At 43.5% G+C, this 14851-nt stretch overlaps 1 protein-coding gene across 2 annotated transcripts in view; it reads right to left on the reverse strand.

Annotated features, from left to right (window-relative positions):
- Positions 1-14459, reverse strand: part of PAQR8 (progestin and adipoQ receptor family member 8) — a 524720-nt gene extending 510261 nt beyond the window's left edge. Inside the window, exon 1 of one of the 2 annotated variants that reach the window (XR_011260371.1) lies at positions 14295-14420. Coding sequence is in view for 1 of the 2 variants with exons in the window: in XM_069605744.1 (XP_069461845.1) it covers positions 14295-14455 (161 nt within the window). In the remaining variant the exon portion in view is untranslated. Of the gene's footprint in view, positions 1-14294 lie in introns of both variants that reach the window. The other variant, XM_069605744.1, reaches the window with a different exon arrangement.
- Positions 14460-14851: the final 392 nt, after the last annotated feature.

The raw sequence follows: 14851 nt of genomic DNA on the forward strand, positions 1-14851 counted from the left end.
AGGCACCACATTGGGCCATTAGATTGTTACAAATGGGGGATTCATCCTGAAAGAGGAAAGAGGGATACCGCGTCTCACCCAATCAAGTCAGGATATCTCCCCAGAGGTTGTCTACCCCCATGTGACCCTCCCTCATACAGCCACCCCCAAGGTCAGGATCAGGTACCGGCTGCCGTCCCCTGGCCACATGGGAAGAGGTCACTGCTGGGGAAACAGTGATGACTCTGTCATAGTCATCAAACTATTCTCTGAAAAGAATGTTTCCTGATAAATATCTTATAACACAGGGGTTGATGCCCCTGCTTGCACATACTGGACCTGGAAACGGTAGGGTGCCATCATGGTTGATAGGCTCTTGTTTACTCCCTTTCCCCCCACTCCTCAGAGTTGCATATTTGGAGGTCTCTGGGGTTGAAGGCTGCATTCAATACAGATATTCAAAGACGTTGGGAGGCAAAATGAATTTCCTGTTCGGTCATTATTTTACTACAAACCATTGCGAATGAATTACTCAGCAAACATGATATTACATTAGCACAGATGACAGCCATATTGAGGACGAAATGGCCAGACTTCCCAAGACATCCTCAGGTCAACACAATGAACCAATCAGTGGTTACTGCAGAAAACAACTGTACAGACGATATCAAGACTGTATACGCAATTGCAGACTTATAGACTGACCCTTTAGATTGTTGCATGTGAAAAATGGATATCAGGTCTACAGATAACCACATATGGTGAACAGTGGCAAGCTATTTGTTTTCTTGCATCCATATATCTTGAAGACCTAAATTATGTATGATACACTAGAAATACATGCATCAACTATATTATACACCTGGTAAATTGCACAGAATAGACCCATCTAAGTCTGAGCAATCTCCCAGATGTAACCAAGGGGAGAGGGGTGGATTTCCTAGCCCTCTCTTGGTTCTGTGCTCCAATTCAAAGGTATTGGTCAGATATATTTAGCTACAAGTGAAATAGTGAACAAATCAATAACACTCACCCAGATTGGATGTTGATTAGGATGGTTTACTGAAAGTAACTCATACAATAATAAATTAATTTTATTGGCACTATATGTTGCCTGCAAACGAATAGCCATAAATTGTTTGAGGAAGCCTACATCTACATATATGGAATTGCTGAACGGTATGATTCATATACACACCCTAGAATGTGTTTTCTCCATTTTATGCCCAGTCCGTTGCAAGATAAGAGACATTTGGACTGACTCCCATACATATTTAACTTCTTTAGAGTTAATACTTTTTTGTAAAATTGTAAATAAGCTACATAACTCTTAATCCACCTATGTCTACTCAATTAACGTTGCCAGTAGATTAGAGGATCCTGTGTAGTCTCCAATATCAAGAAGGGGGGAGAGGATCAGTTGTTTTTCATTGTATAAACGAGGACTAGGAAACGTATCTCCTACTGAGTATATCAAATAAAACGTGAGGGTGTAATAAATGTACCAAAAACATATATTGAAAAAAAGATCAACATTAACAAGTCTGACATACTAAATCTATTCCAAGCTCCACATAAAGTAGGTAGCCTCTATCAAAATCGAGTAAACTGCTTAAAATGAATCACCTATGGGTAAAAATCACAAAGACAGTGCATGCGATATGTTTGGCAAACATACACATTTACTACAACAAAACAAAACTAGATACTGCACTGAAACAATGTACTGATCTCCTGGCTAGGCCAGTAAGAAACTGTCGAAATTATATTCTTACCTTGCTTACTATATCTATGTAAGGGTCTGCATGTGCAGCCACAGACTTCCTGTGTCCTGGACTGTGAAATGATTGACATCATCCTGTATATGTTAAAGGAACCAAGAATTATCACAAGACTAATGAAATGGCCCCTGGAGAAGGGAGGGCTGGGATTTCCAGTCTAGATTTATGATTATTTTACAATAGTCCCAGGGAATAACAGATAGATCATATGCAGTTATGGATCATACTATTGTGGGCCTAACTCTCAGAGACAGCCCTCAAGGTTAGGTGCGTATTAGGCCTTTTTACGCACAGAAATCTTGTCGATACAGCTCTTTTAATTATTCCTTGTGTACCACTTACACAGGCTATTTATGGCAGCACCCCCATAAATCATGGAGCTCACTGGTGACAGGCTGGCTAGCAGCAGTTTGCAAATCCACTCTTTAATTTAGCAATCCAAAGAAGAAACTTGGATGCGTCCTGGTCTGTTTAATTTATTTAACACTCTCCTCTATTGATGATTCTATCAAGATAATACTCTGATTAATATCAAAGGGCATTTGTGTTTTGTTAACTTTGTTGAACTGCTTGCACTTTGTAGGTTACAGTGTTATTAAAGTATCTTCAATCATGAACATGCTTTTCACTTTGATGTAATATTATGTCAAATTAAAATTGTCTTAAACAAGGGATGTAGTTCTGCTTCATTTTTCTCAGTCTTAATCCGCTTTAATGGAGGCTGGGCAGTTGCACCAGCATGGACATTTTATGCTTTGCTTTCTTTTCATCACAGAAGCACATTAATTGCATTAAATGGCTTTTGCTTATTGATCTCTTGATGTTTTAAAAGAGACACCCAGCAAGCAGTTCTTTGGCTTTTGTGAGAAGGAAATTTGTTTGGGTGTTCTATGTGAAGATGTCTTTTTTTGTCTTAAGATTGCCTTTGTTTGTGGGCATGAAAGGTCACTAGACATCGTTTGAACAACAAATAGCTAGGCATGTGGTCTGAACTTTAACTCCCTTTCTGACCACCCACGCAAGCAGGTATAATGGATACAGATAGAAGGAGTACTGTATATATTTTCAGTGGTACAGATTGTACTGTTACCTCTCAACAAGACATCATGCCCACATTTCTTTAACAGGACATCTAGGTTTTGCTACAGTACCTGGATTTCATAACAGAGCTGCTGTAATGACAAAGTACAAACATGTTGGCATTTTCTTCAGCAAACTAAAGTACTGAGCAAGAACAGTGCCTGAGCTTTTTCTACCAACTTGCTGAGCTGGGGTGATGCACACTGGCAGACACTGTGAGAAGATGGCATTGCTGTAATATACTTCAATAACTTCTACTCGGTCTTGCACTTTTCAAAACTTCTGCTTCTCCCATGTCCGATTACTGAGTCCCACTGCCAAAACTCTAGCACATTTCAAAGCCTCATTATGAATCTCCTGACTCGTGTAGGGTAGTTCAAACAGGCTTAGCGCTTTTGACAAGCCATTTATGTCAGGCAAGCCTCACATGGAACTGCCAGTGCCCTAACCCTATGTGCCTTTCAGTGTCAACGGCCTGCTGGGAAAGACAGCTCAGTGGGTCAATAACCCTGCTGCAGAGATTATTGTGTAACCTGTTCAAATCCTGATGATAGATGAGTTAATGAGTGTGCATTAGAGGTGTGCGTTTATGATGCAGGTAATATTCAATTTTAACAGAGTTGACTTAACTTTTGGCTTATCAAAAGGACTACTAGATGTTCAGTGATTCAGAAGACACAAATGTCAACGGGGATGCTCTACGTGTAATGGCTCAGAACACACAATTCATCAGGGCTGCTATACCTGTGATTGCTCAGAACACAACTCGTCAGGGCTGCTATGCTTGTAGTGGCTCAGAACACACAGCTTATATGGGCATCTTAATTCCCAGCCTAAAGGCCAAAATGAGGGTTGCACACATCTACAAAAGAGCACCCAATGGTAAAGCGGCACTAGATTTTCCAATAGAAAAGGCAATTTCAGCTTTTTGGATATTTTATGGTGCTATGTTACAATACAAACTGAAAAACAGGTGAGTAAGAGCAACTCTGAACCTAAGCAATACAGGAGAACAAAGGTGTGGGAGGGATGTGGGTGAAGGTAAATCCAAAACAGAAATTCGAGCAACATGAAGAGAGCAGTAAGCTAAATGATAGGGCAACAAAAAAAGTGAGAATTGAAACAGAGTTAATAATAGGACAAACACACAATAGGAGTGAGGGATAGAAGCTGAGCAAAAGAGACATTTAGAGACAGTAAAATAAACCACAGATCAACAACAGGTGGGGAGAGATGGAAATAGAAAAGTAAGACTACAGAAGGGCAGGCAAATAACATAAGAGACAGTGCAAGAAAGATCATCAAAAGGAGTAGCAACCACAACGAGAACATGAAAAAACAGATATAGCCTGAGTAATGACATAAGAGAGGAAAATGAGTTATATCAACCGATACAGCGAGATATAGGAGGGAAACAGCAACAATAGAATGTTGAGATGGGAGAGGAAGGGTGACAGAGAAACAGACCGCAAAACGTGGCATAGCAATACTTAAGGGTGAGAGGCACAGCGTCAGAAAATGAGAGACAGGGGAATCAGAGTAGCAAAAAGAAGGAGAGATAGGGCAAATAAATTGAGTGGCTGTCAAGCAGGTAGTGCCAGGCAGCAACGGTAGGCCCGAGAGGGAGAGTGAATGCTGGTAGAGGGAGGGACTGAATTATGAATCACCCGATGTAAATAGCTGCCATCTGTAGTAGCTCTTAACATTGTTTGTGCCCAAGTATCATGAAGATGAAGCTGGGTAGTATGCATCTACAGGGTTCTTGTGTGGGGAAAATGTTTTCCACTGGTGCAATAAATTATTTAGAACCACTTTGAAATACAGCTGTTTTGTCACTAACGTTTTTTAACAAAGTTTTAATTTTACGCACAAATTGGATAGCTGTCAGGCACTTTTTACTCTGTTGCGAAGAGGGAAACTCATTTTTACTCTCTTCAAATTGGATTTACTCTCCAATTCTAAAAATTGGGAGTAAAATACTCTCACTCCAAAATCCTATCTAGAGCAGAGCTCAGAGATGTCTTGTGGATGAGAAGGGCAAATAAACAAACCCACCAAATGTTTATGTTTCAGAGGTGAACAGCACTATGCTGAGTATATATCATGATCTCCCAATGAGACTAGCATTGACATAATTCCTTTCTATGCTTACAAAGTGGCACGAAAACTAAAATATTACACCCAATTCTCTGGGAAGTGCCTTTAAAAGGTGGAGTTTGAAAATGTTTGTATGGTATGTTTCAAAGGAATGATATTAAGTAATTTGTCCAAAGTAAAGAAGATTTCAATGTACATAGACTCTAGATGCCATATTGTGATGAATCCTACAAGGTCATCACTGATCCCAGCATAAAGTCTCCTCCCATGTGGCCAGGGGAAGGCAGCTGCTACCTCATCCTGACCATGGGGGACGGGATTATGAGGGGGGAATCATATGGGAGAAAATGGCTGTCGGGGAAATGTGATGACCTCTGCAGGAGGGATGCAGTATTCTTCTCTATGTGAAGAGGAAGATGCCATAATCCCTAAATATCTGATGGCATGTGGTCACTTTTCCAGTCGCTCCCACGTTCTCATGTTAAAACCCAAACCCTTCTGTATAGAAAAACTCCCCAGCAGAATAAAAGTTACCCCTCAGATATGCATAAGTCACATTCACTATCCATTCATTATAAAGAGTTATATCGGGAGTTATAGAGTTCTGGACCAAACATTACTACACATAATGCTCACATAACTTCTAACTCTAAAAATCACTATTCGAGCAAGTGTTTAAAACCACATTGTGCGGAAAATGCCAGAATCACTGGGGTGGTGAGACAAAGAACAGGGAGTTAATGTGGAAGAAATGTGACTTTGAATATGAAGTGCAGGCTAGTTGTTCAGAGCCAGATTGGCTGTGCAGGCCATTTAAAATCGAATATTGCTTCCAGCTGGGGCAGCAAGGAGGCAAGGAGAGAGGCAGCAGAGTATGTGCAGCGAGAAGCGAGACCGGGAGCACACAGTCCAGAGAGGAGGAACCACAGAGCGAGCGGTAAACGTTCACCTGCAGCAGAGTGGCGGTACACCGAACTAGAGAGGAAAGACGTCAGTGCAGGAATGATGAGCAAAGCGCAGCGGAGGAAGGGGAGACAAGGCCATGCAAAGCCATGCAGGTTACATCAGCGAAGGAAGCAGAGACAAACACAGGAAACCGAGAAGACTCTGCTCAGACGGGAAAGCTGGCCCTGCAACATACTCAGGCAACAGCAGCACGCCGTACCAGTGAGTAGGCCTGTAAGGGAGAGGGGCCCGGGAAGTGCGAGAATGATGAAGAATATGTAAAGGACCAGTTTGAAAACCACCCGAAACAAATTAAAAGGCAAACATGGTACAATTCATCTAACATGAGATGTCAGTTGGGGGAAACCTAGAACCAGCATTGCCATAAGCTGGTAGAAATTGGGAGAGGAAGGTAAACATCCTCACATGGGATGTCAGTTGGGGGCAACCTGGAACCAGCACTGCCATAAGTCAAGAGACATTGTGAGAGAGACAGAAGTTGTGCAGATCTCCTGACCTGAGATGTCAGTTGAGGGAAATCTGAAACAAGCATTGGCAAGAGAAAAGAGAAATTGAAAAGGTTGACAGACAGACATTGAACAACACCTCATATATGGCATGTCTGCATTGCGGAAGTTCATGCAAGTGATCACTGAAATCAGCATGGGGTGTCATTTAAGAAATGTGGTTGTATGATAACTTAAGTGGAAGGAAGTTTTCAGTTACAGAGACATTCCTGGCAGGAGGGTAAACCAGGATATCAAGAGGTTTTCTTTGCGCACCTAAAGAGGTATTCCTGGCAGGAGTGGAAAGCTGTAGTAAAAGACACGGCAGACAGCACCACGAGACGGCTGATTAGGCGCGGCAGTTCAACAGAAGGAGAAAGGTGGCAGGAATCGAGAAGATGGCGAGGAGAGAAGTGACCTTGCCCTTTTCGTCCCAGACCCGTGGAACCTTTCTGGAAGAAAGCCTAAAACCGCAAACAATAGCACAAATGTCTTGCAGCAGATGTCAACGGTACACGGGGCAAGCCTAAGCCGACAAGCAGGAGCGACGGAAGCTCCTGCGACCATGGTACCAGCCTTGAATCCGATCAGGAAGAAAAGCCAAGCGGTACATCACAGCTGGTGAGTCGAAAGGGAAAATGATAAGAACCAGGCTGTGTTGAGTGAGAATAGCAAAGGGGCAACATTGAACCAAGTTCAAGGAACTGTCTAAAGAACTGTAAGAAGTACTGAAGGGGAGACCAGCTGCAGAGGGAAACCGGCACCACATGGGTGCTAACTCGAGAGACTCTGGTCGAGCCCCATATGAGAAAAACTTCAGATACCAAAAGGCCATAAGAGAGCCAGAGCAATATGTCAAAATGTTCATACTGAGGGTCACGCAAAATCCCTGTACAATTGAAAGACTTTGATCTACAAACTAAGTGAAAGAAAGGGGAGTGAATCCTGCAGTGAGAAGAAACAAGGGAAGCAAATCCCAAGAGGGGCAAAGTCTAATGTCCCAAGAAACAGCGTGTTTGGAATAAAAACACATAAGATTAGTGGAATACGATACAAGAAGTGTCAGAGCCCAGAGGTGGGGGACCCAGGGGTGAAGCCATCACCCTATGTGAAACTGTGATAAACAATTGAGAGGGGTCAGCGCCCAGAAGAGGGGACCAATGGTGAACCCATCACACAGCAAATATGGGAAACAAACTTTGTTAAATGAACTTTTGTTTTTGTTAGCTGAACATGCCAGGCCCTCGAAGGCAAGAGACTTTCAAGTGAGACGAGACGTGGCCATCGACGGTCCTGAAAGCTGCCATTAGATCTGTCGTCTCATGCTGGAGAAGCCTGAGACTGTACTATGCTCCAAGCTCCCATCTTACCCTGTGTCCAAAACGTGGGCCAGGGAGACTCAAGCTACCGCATCCTGACATATTATTTGTGAACACTTCTTTCTTTTCTTGAGAACTATCCCACAGCCCTTTTTTTGTATTAGTTGTGAGGTTCGGCAATAGTGTCTTAGTATAGGCCTTGTTATTTTGACACAACGCCACTATGACTGCCATATTTTTCATTTGATGGTCGACGCTTGCTCCCATCCTAGAGTTAGGTTTAGAATAGGCGTTTTTCCAACCTGCATACAGCATTCATTGTTCAATAAACACCCTTGAACTGTGATCACTTGTGTCTGTCTTACTTGTTGCCACCATTAATTCCTCACAGTAGCCAAAAGGACTATGGGAACTATAAACTATGGAAAAGTTAACATGGAATAGGGGTTGAAGGACTAATCAGTGTGTGTACATTATGTTATGTTATCCAATTTATAAAGCGAAACATATACCTAAAGGCATCTTGGTGCTAGGAAACTCAAGACAGCAAACAAGCCCAGACAAAAAAGTAAAATTTTAATTGAGCGTCGGAACAGCAAATGATCCTGGGTACAATGGAAGACCAGAGGGAGAGCGTTACAAAGCTTAGCTGCAGCAACAGAGAAAGACTGCCCTCCAAACCGCGAAAATCTAAATCTCGGAACTGGGATAAGGTGCACTTCTTGTGATCACAGAGCAGTCCAGCCTGTAAGAGGGAATTTAAGCTATAACTATTCTGCCCCAACACCAAAAAAGGCACAATGAACTAAGCAGAGAGATTTGAATTGAACTTGCTTAGCCACAGGGAGCCAATGCAAGGAGTGGAGAAAGGGGGAGATATGGCTCCTGAAAGGGGATCCCGTAGCCCGCCGGGCTGCAGAATTCTGCAAAATCTGAAGGCGCTTAATCAAATAGGCTGCGCTAGATACAAGGAATTGCAGTAGTCAATGCGACTCAAAACCAATGCAGCGACTACAGGAGCGTGCAGAGGGAGAAAACAGTTTTTCGCAGAATCTTTAGCTGAAAAGGTCCCGACTGGAAAACAGCACCAGTCTGTGCTGCCATGGGGAAAAAGCTGAGACCTTCGCCCCAGGTTTTTAACCAGGGGTACCGGGATAGGCATGGGGCCTATAGAGGTGAGCCAGTTGATTAACAATATCAACCTCAATATCCGCCCATGGCCCGTCCTGAGCTCCGATGAGCACAGGCGGTCCGGACTAAGACATTACTTCAGCACAACCCTGCTGCACCAGTCTGCTTTGCTTCTGGGAAAGCTTCCAACTATAAGGACACATGGTATCGCTAAGGCCACTCCCCTCCCTCCTGTCGAAGGCAGAGAGGAAGGACTGTACTGACAGGTACATTCAGCAAGAAAATAAATCAGCAGCGTCCAACGGGCACAAGCCCTGAATCACAATGATGCCAGGCACCCTCAAGACAACATACAAGGAACCAAGAAAACAGAACAATAATTTTAAAAAAATAAAGTAAACAAAAAAAAGCTCATATTTATCAAATTAAATAGTCGCTGATGTACGGACGGGCTGCTATCCCATTCCAATAGGCCTACCATGGGAGAGAGCACCTTTGTAAATACTCAAGCAGCCGTCTTCAGCCTGAACAGAAGAATCACAAACCGGATCCAATCATCTCCCAGCCAGAACCACAGAAACTGCTGGTGACAGGCAGAAATAGGGATTTGAAAGTAGGCATCTCTTAAATCGATGGTGGCCATAAACTCCCCTTGTTTTAGGATACTGCAGATTCAATGCACTGACTGCATCTAAAACGTGGTAAGCTGGATCTAACAGTTGAGGTGTTTCAAGTTTAGGATAGGATGTTACCCGCCAGATGGTTTGAACTCGCCAGATGTTTTCAGCATCAGGAATTAAACTAAGTGACACTCACTGTTTCTCTCTTCCAGGGGAACTTTTACCTGTGCCCCTTTCTTCACCAATTCCTTTACACCTCGGACAAGAGCCACCCTTGTTGGTAGCAGTAATGGGATTTGCATGCACATTAGTACTGGTGACAGTGGTTTTGTCAAGAAGTCGCGCCTTAAAACAGGCCTTGAAACACTTGTGTAGAGGCGCGTTATAAATGCCATATCATATCATATCAAGTCTATCCTATAGTCCCCCACCTCTGACTGATGCACAGGACTCATTGATCAGAGATGGAGGCACACCATTGGCTGAATAATCCTTGATTCTGCCTCCAATCTGGAGCTGGTTGAGGCATCTCCCACAGACAGGACGCAGGCTGGGCTTAGGAGTTCTGTTGGCGTTTAGAACCACAGCCCTTCTACATTTGACCATACTCATCTGATGTCTTGGCATGGAGGGAGCTTGCGGAAATCTCAAGGGAGTCTTCCAACCAAATGGTTGTCAGGCCAGACCGAAAGGGACAATTTACTATCATCCTGGATTGTTTTAATAACCCCCCCACTTCTGTCTGAATAACCTTTGACCCAGAAATGGCAGCCATAGCAGGGATGCTTTTTGAGCTTCATCCACCTTCAGGAATCTCAACCAAAACTGATGCCCTGCACCCACTGTGGCCGCTGATGGCAAAGCAGCTGGTCTAAGTGAATCACAGTCGATATCTGACAACAGCTAAACCTGTCTTTCCATCATGGCAAGTCTTTCCGAACAGTCAGAAACATTCTCTAACCACCTTCCGAACGGCCTAAAAATCCAATAACAGGGTCTTTGTTCCATATGTGGCATAAATAGATGCTCTAATAGCAAAATGAGTGGAAGCATAAACCTGCTTTAATGCTGATTCCCCCTTTTTGTCTACAAGATCAGCCGGAGCTGCATCTTCTGAGGATACTGCTGGCTGCCCTGAGAAAGTAGGAAGAACCAAGTTAATCTTAATGGTAGCAGGATAGTCCCTCTCAAAATTCTTTATGGGGTAACATTTCATGAGGAACCTGGGCACCTTTGCCTTATCTGGCTCCAACCATTCCTTGTTTAGGGCTTCAAGAATTTCAGGGAGCACTGGAATACTTGTTTTGGGAGGGGTCTTCCACTATTTAATGTTTGCATTCACGTATGTGGAAGACTCCTCCTCTCGAATGTCCAGATTGTTGCATACATATTCCATAGTCTCTGCCATTATATTCCTGAGTATGTACTTGCCACCCGCTTCAGCAAAGTCCTCCTCCTGGTTCCCCAAGGGCACCTCCAGTCCTTCCTTCGGAACGGGTTTCTTGCGGAAAGGTTCATCTTCCTCCAGAGGTTGGGGAAAACATTTTGCCAATCCAGATCCACCATCGTTTCCAACGTGGCCTGGATCCAGTCCCATGGAATCTCAATGACTGGGGTGGGGGCAGGAATAGGTTATTTATACGCTATATTTGTGCTTTCTGTGTCGGTTTGTGGACCCAAGGCGTCCCCTTTCAATGGTGGCAGGCATAATGCAGGCAGGTATTCAGTGAACAGCCATTTAAACAGCCGTAATCTTCAGCGAACAGTGCAACTTACCAAACTTAGTTTAGCCGACACAGGCGCTCTCATTGCTTGGCAAAGGGTCATTAGTCTGCGTGTCCATGTACCTGCAGCCTGACTGCGCCGTCCTCCTCGAGCAGTCAACCGCTGCCCAACAGCACCAAACCATACCCAGGTTCTGCACCCGCTCCACAACATGATCTCCCTTTGGTGGGCACATCTGCTCTGTAGGCCACCTCCCCAACACTAAACCCCTCGAGACTGCTGCGCAAATCTCTTCTTGGGCCGCTTTTGAATGATCTATCCAAGGACAAACAAACAAAACAGTAAATGTCTGTGACAGACAGGAATTATATGGCCCAGGCAGTGCACAAAATTCAAGCATGACAAAAAGAAGTTTGGCTTGGAAAGGCTCTGCCCGAGGGCATCGGCCCTCATATGTGAAGAATGGGACGAGGAAGTCTTGGACTAATGTGAAGATTACCGGTAAGTAATTGGGGCAGTAATCACAGAAGTCAAGCGGTAATGCAATGAGTACCATTGTCTTGGATAATACAAATACTGAGCAATTCATGTAGAAAACATTGTATTATACTTGAAATGTCCATACAACATGACGTGGTGTGCACCACATAAAAATCTGTACTTCATAAAACATTTACACTACACCAGAGGGACACTAAGAACAAAATACAACCTAAACACGTGTCGAGTATGTACACTCGAAACTCATTTTATTTTTATTTTGTACATGGCTTATTACAAACATAAAAAACATATGAATCATAGAAAACAAGAATTTAAAAAAGCGAAAAAGAAAAACAAACATTTTTACAAATACAATTCTAAAACAGACATCGAGAAAGTATTAAAATATTTGTTATAAATATATAGCTAATAAACATCAGAGTTTAAAATTAATTATTCATATTTACAACTCTTATGAACGTCACCTTTATAAGCACCGATTTTGGTTGACCCAATAAAATTCTACTCCAAAAACCTTCTGTATTCAGATACTCAATGTCATAGACACATTCCCTAAAAGTCTCGATTCTTTTGGATTTCAGGTCCGGACAATATATAAGAACGTGGCTAAGAGGTTCAACACTTCTGTGACAAAACCTACACACATTATTTACACTTAGTCCTCTAATATGGAGTATCTCACGTGTGCGTATCAGCAGTGCTTAATTTGTAAAAAAAAAAATAAGTGCCAGGGCCCGAATTCTTTCTAGTATGCTTGCGACACATCCGTGTGGGCAACTCCCCGCCACTGTTACCACCAACCAGAGCTGTACTCCACAGTGTCAACATATTTGGGGTTAAAGCTACAATTCACAAAGGCTCATTGGGGTGCATGGATTCACGGACTATGGTAGAAATGTGATTTACAAATACCAATCAACGTAACACAAAATAACATAACATACTCGTCATCCCTACAGATAAGGGGTGTATCGGGCACTTTTACCTGTTAAAAATAGGCAAATACTGCCCAAAAATTAAGACGGAGTAAAAATACTGCCAACAAAAAATAGCTTTCACCCACAAAGCTCAATGGTTATGTTTGGGCCAGTACTACACGTAGTATTACTGGAAGAAACTAGTTTTATTACAGCCTGATGGGAAGAAGTAAACCTGATTCTTTTTAATTGCATGAATAACCAGGCGTAAAGAAATAATGATTGAAAAAATATTTCCGTTTTACAGTTTATACATATTTGTGCCCTGTTTATAAATTACTCCCCTTGGAAATTGGCCTTACATTTTTACTCCCATATTTACTCCTATACAAATCATTTTACTCCCAACTTTAACAAATCCTATCTAGCGCACTGATACTATTTCTATCTTGAAATTAGACACATGTTTAAGTGCTTCTTTAAACACATAATCATCTTTAACATTTTGATGGGATTCTTAAGTTGACAAGTGGAACGTATTGACTGTCTAGCCACAGAAAACAGAGCCAACATGCTTTCCTCCTATGGTAAATATGCCCTGGTGTTGGCGCTTCATGCTGTCCTCTTGTTAAGCCACCCTGCAGTGGCAGTGCTTCCAGTTTTGCAGCAGCAGAGTTGCAGCAATGTCATGCAGCTTGACTGAAGCAGTGTGTGGAAATGACCAGCATGGGCACCTAGCATTGTCACCTTCCAATTCATTGTTATTCATGAAAACTGATGTCTAGCACTGCCAAGTCAATGCAGTTCCTCAGGTTCATGAATTACAATGAGACAGCCCAGGGTGCAGAGATCTATGGCCAATGCACACTTTCGTTGCTTGTTCTGTGGCTACTACTGACTAACAGACGGGTAAAATAATAAAGTTGCCAAAACACCACATCATAGTCCAACTGAGTCTGAAATAATAAGTGCCAGGGCTCATAAATAAGTACCAGGGTTGAGCCCTGGCAAATGCCCCCACAAATCAAGCACTGTGTGAGCCTAAGCTAAAAAAATAAGTTGTCAAAGCTCCACCAACCGGAAACAGTAGCGTATGCAAGAACAACTCCTGTTTCTTATTGGCTTTGTCTAGGTTCTCATAAAGTTTATAAGAACCTCGAATCACATGTTTTTATCCAGATTAGACCGCAGAGTTTTTTTTTCGAACATCAGTTGGAAGATCTGCCCAGCATTTTACACTCATTTCCAACAAAACAATGATATTGCTATCCGGCCATTGGTCCCCCAAATGACTGCTTCACACCGATTCGTTTTAATGCAAAGTTCAAGTTGGGACAGCCTTTTCATGGCAGCGGACCCGGTGAGAGAGAGGTGGCGGCTGAGACATTTACGATGCCTACTCGGGATTATAAGAGCGTAAATCCTCCGTCTCTGTTTGAAATTAAAAATATTTTTTCAGATGCTTCCCCAACTTTCGAATACGGTGAACCTTGGCAACCTGCGTGCAGTTTGGAGACAAGAAGTACTGGATTCACAAGGAACTGTACCCCTTCCACTCCCGGTGGAAGCGCAGGTACCCCCTCCCCTCTTTTATCCACCCCCCCCCCCCCGCCCGCCCCTTTATATAGCATTGTTCTGCCCGCCCCACATCTGTGGGCACAGAGTGCAAAGCCCCCCGCGCAGTACTCACCCTGGCCCGAGGATGGGATGGGCAGGGAGCCTCGAGTACACGGCGCAGTAGCCTTGGATACCCTGGACGCAGCAGCAGCAGCACCAGCAGCCGCCTGTTGCTGTTTCTGGGGAGGGCTTGGCCGGCTGCCCAGCATGAGGCGAAAACATCAGGCAGCCCATGCAATACTTCTGGGCGTGTGGCTGCGCTGGGGCAGTAGTGCGCATGCTCGCGCCTCTCCCGCCTCCTCCCTCGCCGCCAGTTACTCCCTGCCTTGCCTTCAGAATGTCCGCGAAAACGCCGCTTTCCAGTCAGCCCTCTTTTGCCCTTATATTTAACCGGTCTTTTAGTCAGAAAACGCACCGCTTTGCCGCAAAGACCACCCACAATAGTCTCCCATTCCGTACTTTAATATAAAGTCAGTGAGCGGGTAGTAGGTTACTGAACGAAAGCCATCCTTGAACTGTTATGGTTTAACGACAGAAGTGCTTTTAGGTGAAATTCTGACTGAAAGGAGAGAACGCACTCCTGTGTGCTTTGGGAAAAACAAACTATAGCTCACCACGTGCGCTCGCTGT

This window comes from Ambystoma mexicanum, chromosome 4p, assembly GCF_040938575.1.
Source record: "Ambystoma mexicanum isolate Mex_15411 chromosome 4p, UKY_AmexF1_1, whole genome shotgun sequence".
NCBI classification, from domain to species: domain Eukaryota; kingdom Metazoa; phylum Chordata; class Amphibia; order Caudata; family Ambystomatidae; genus Ambystoma; species Ambystoma mexicanum.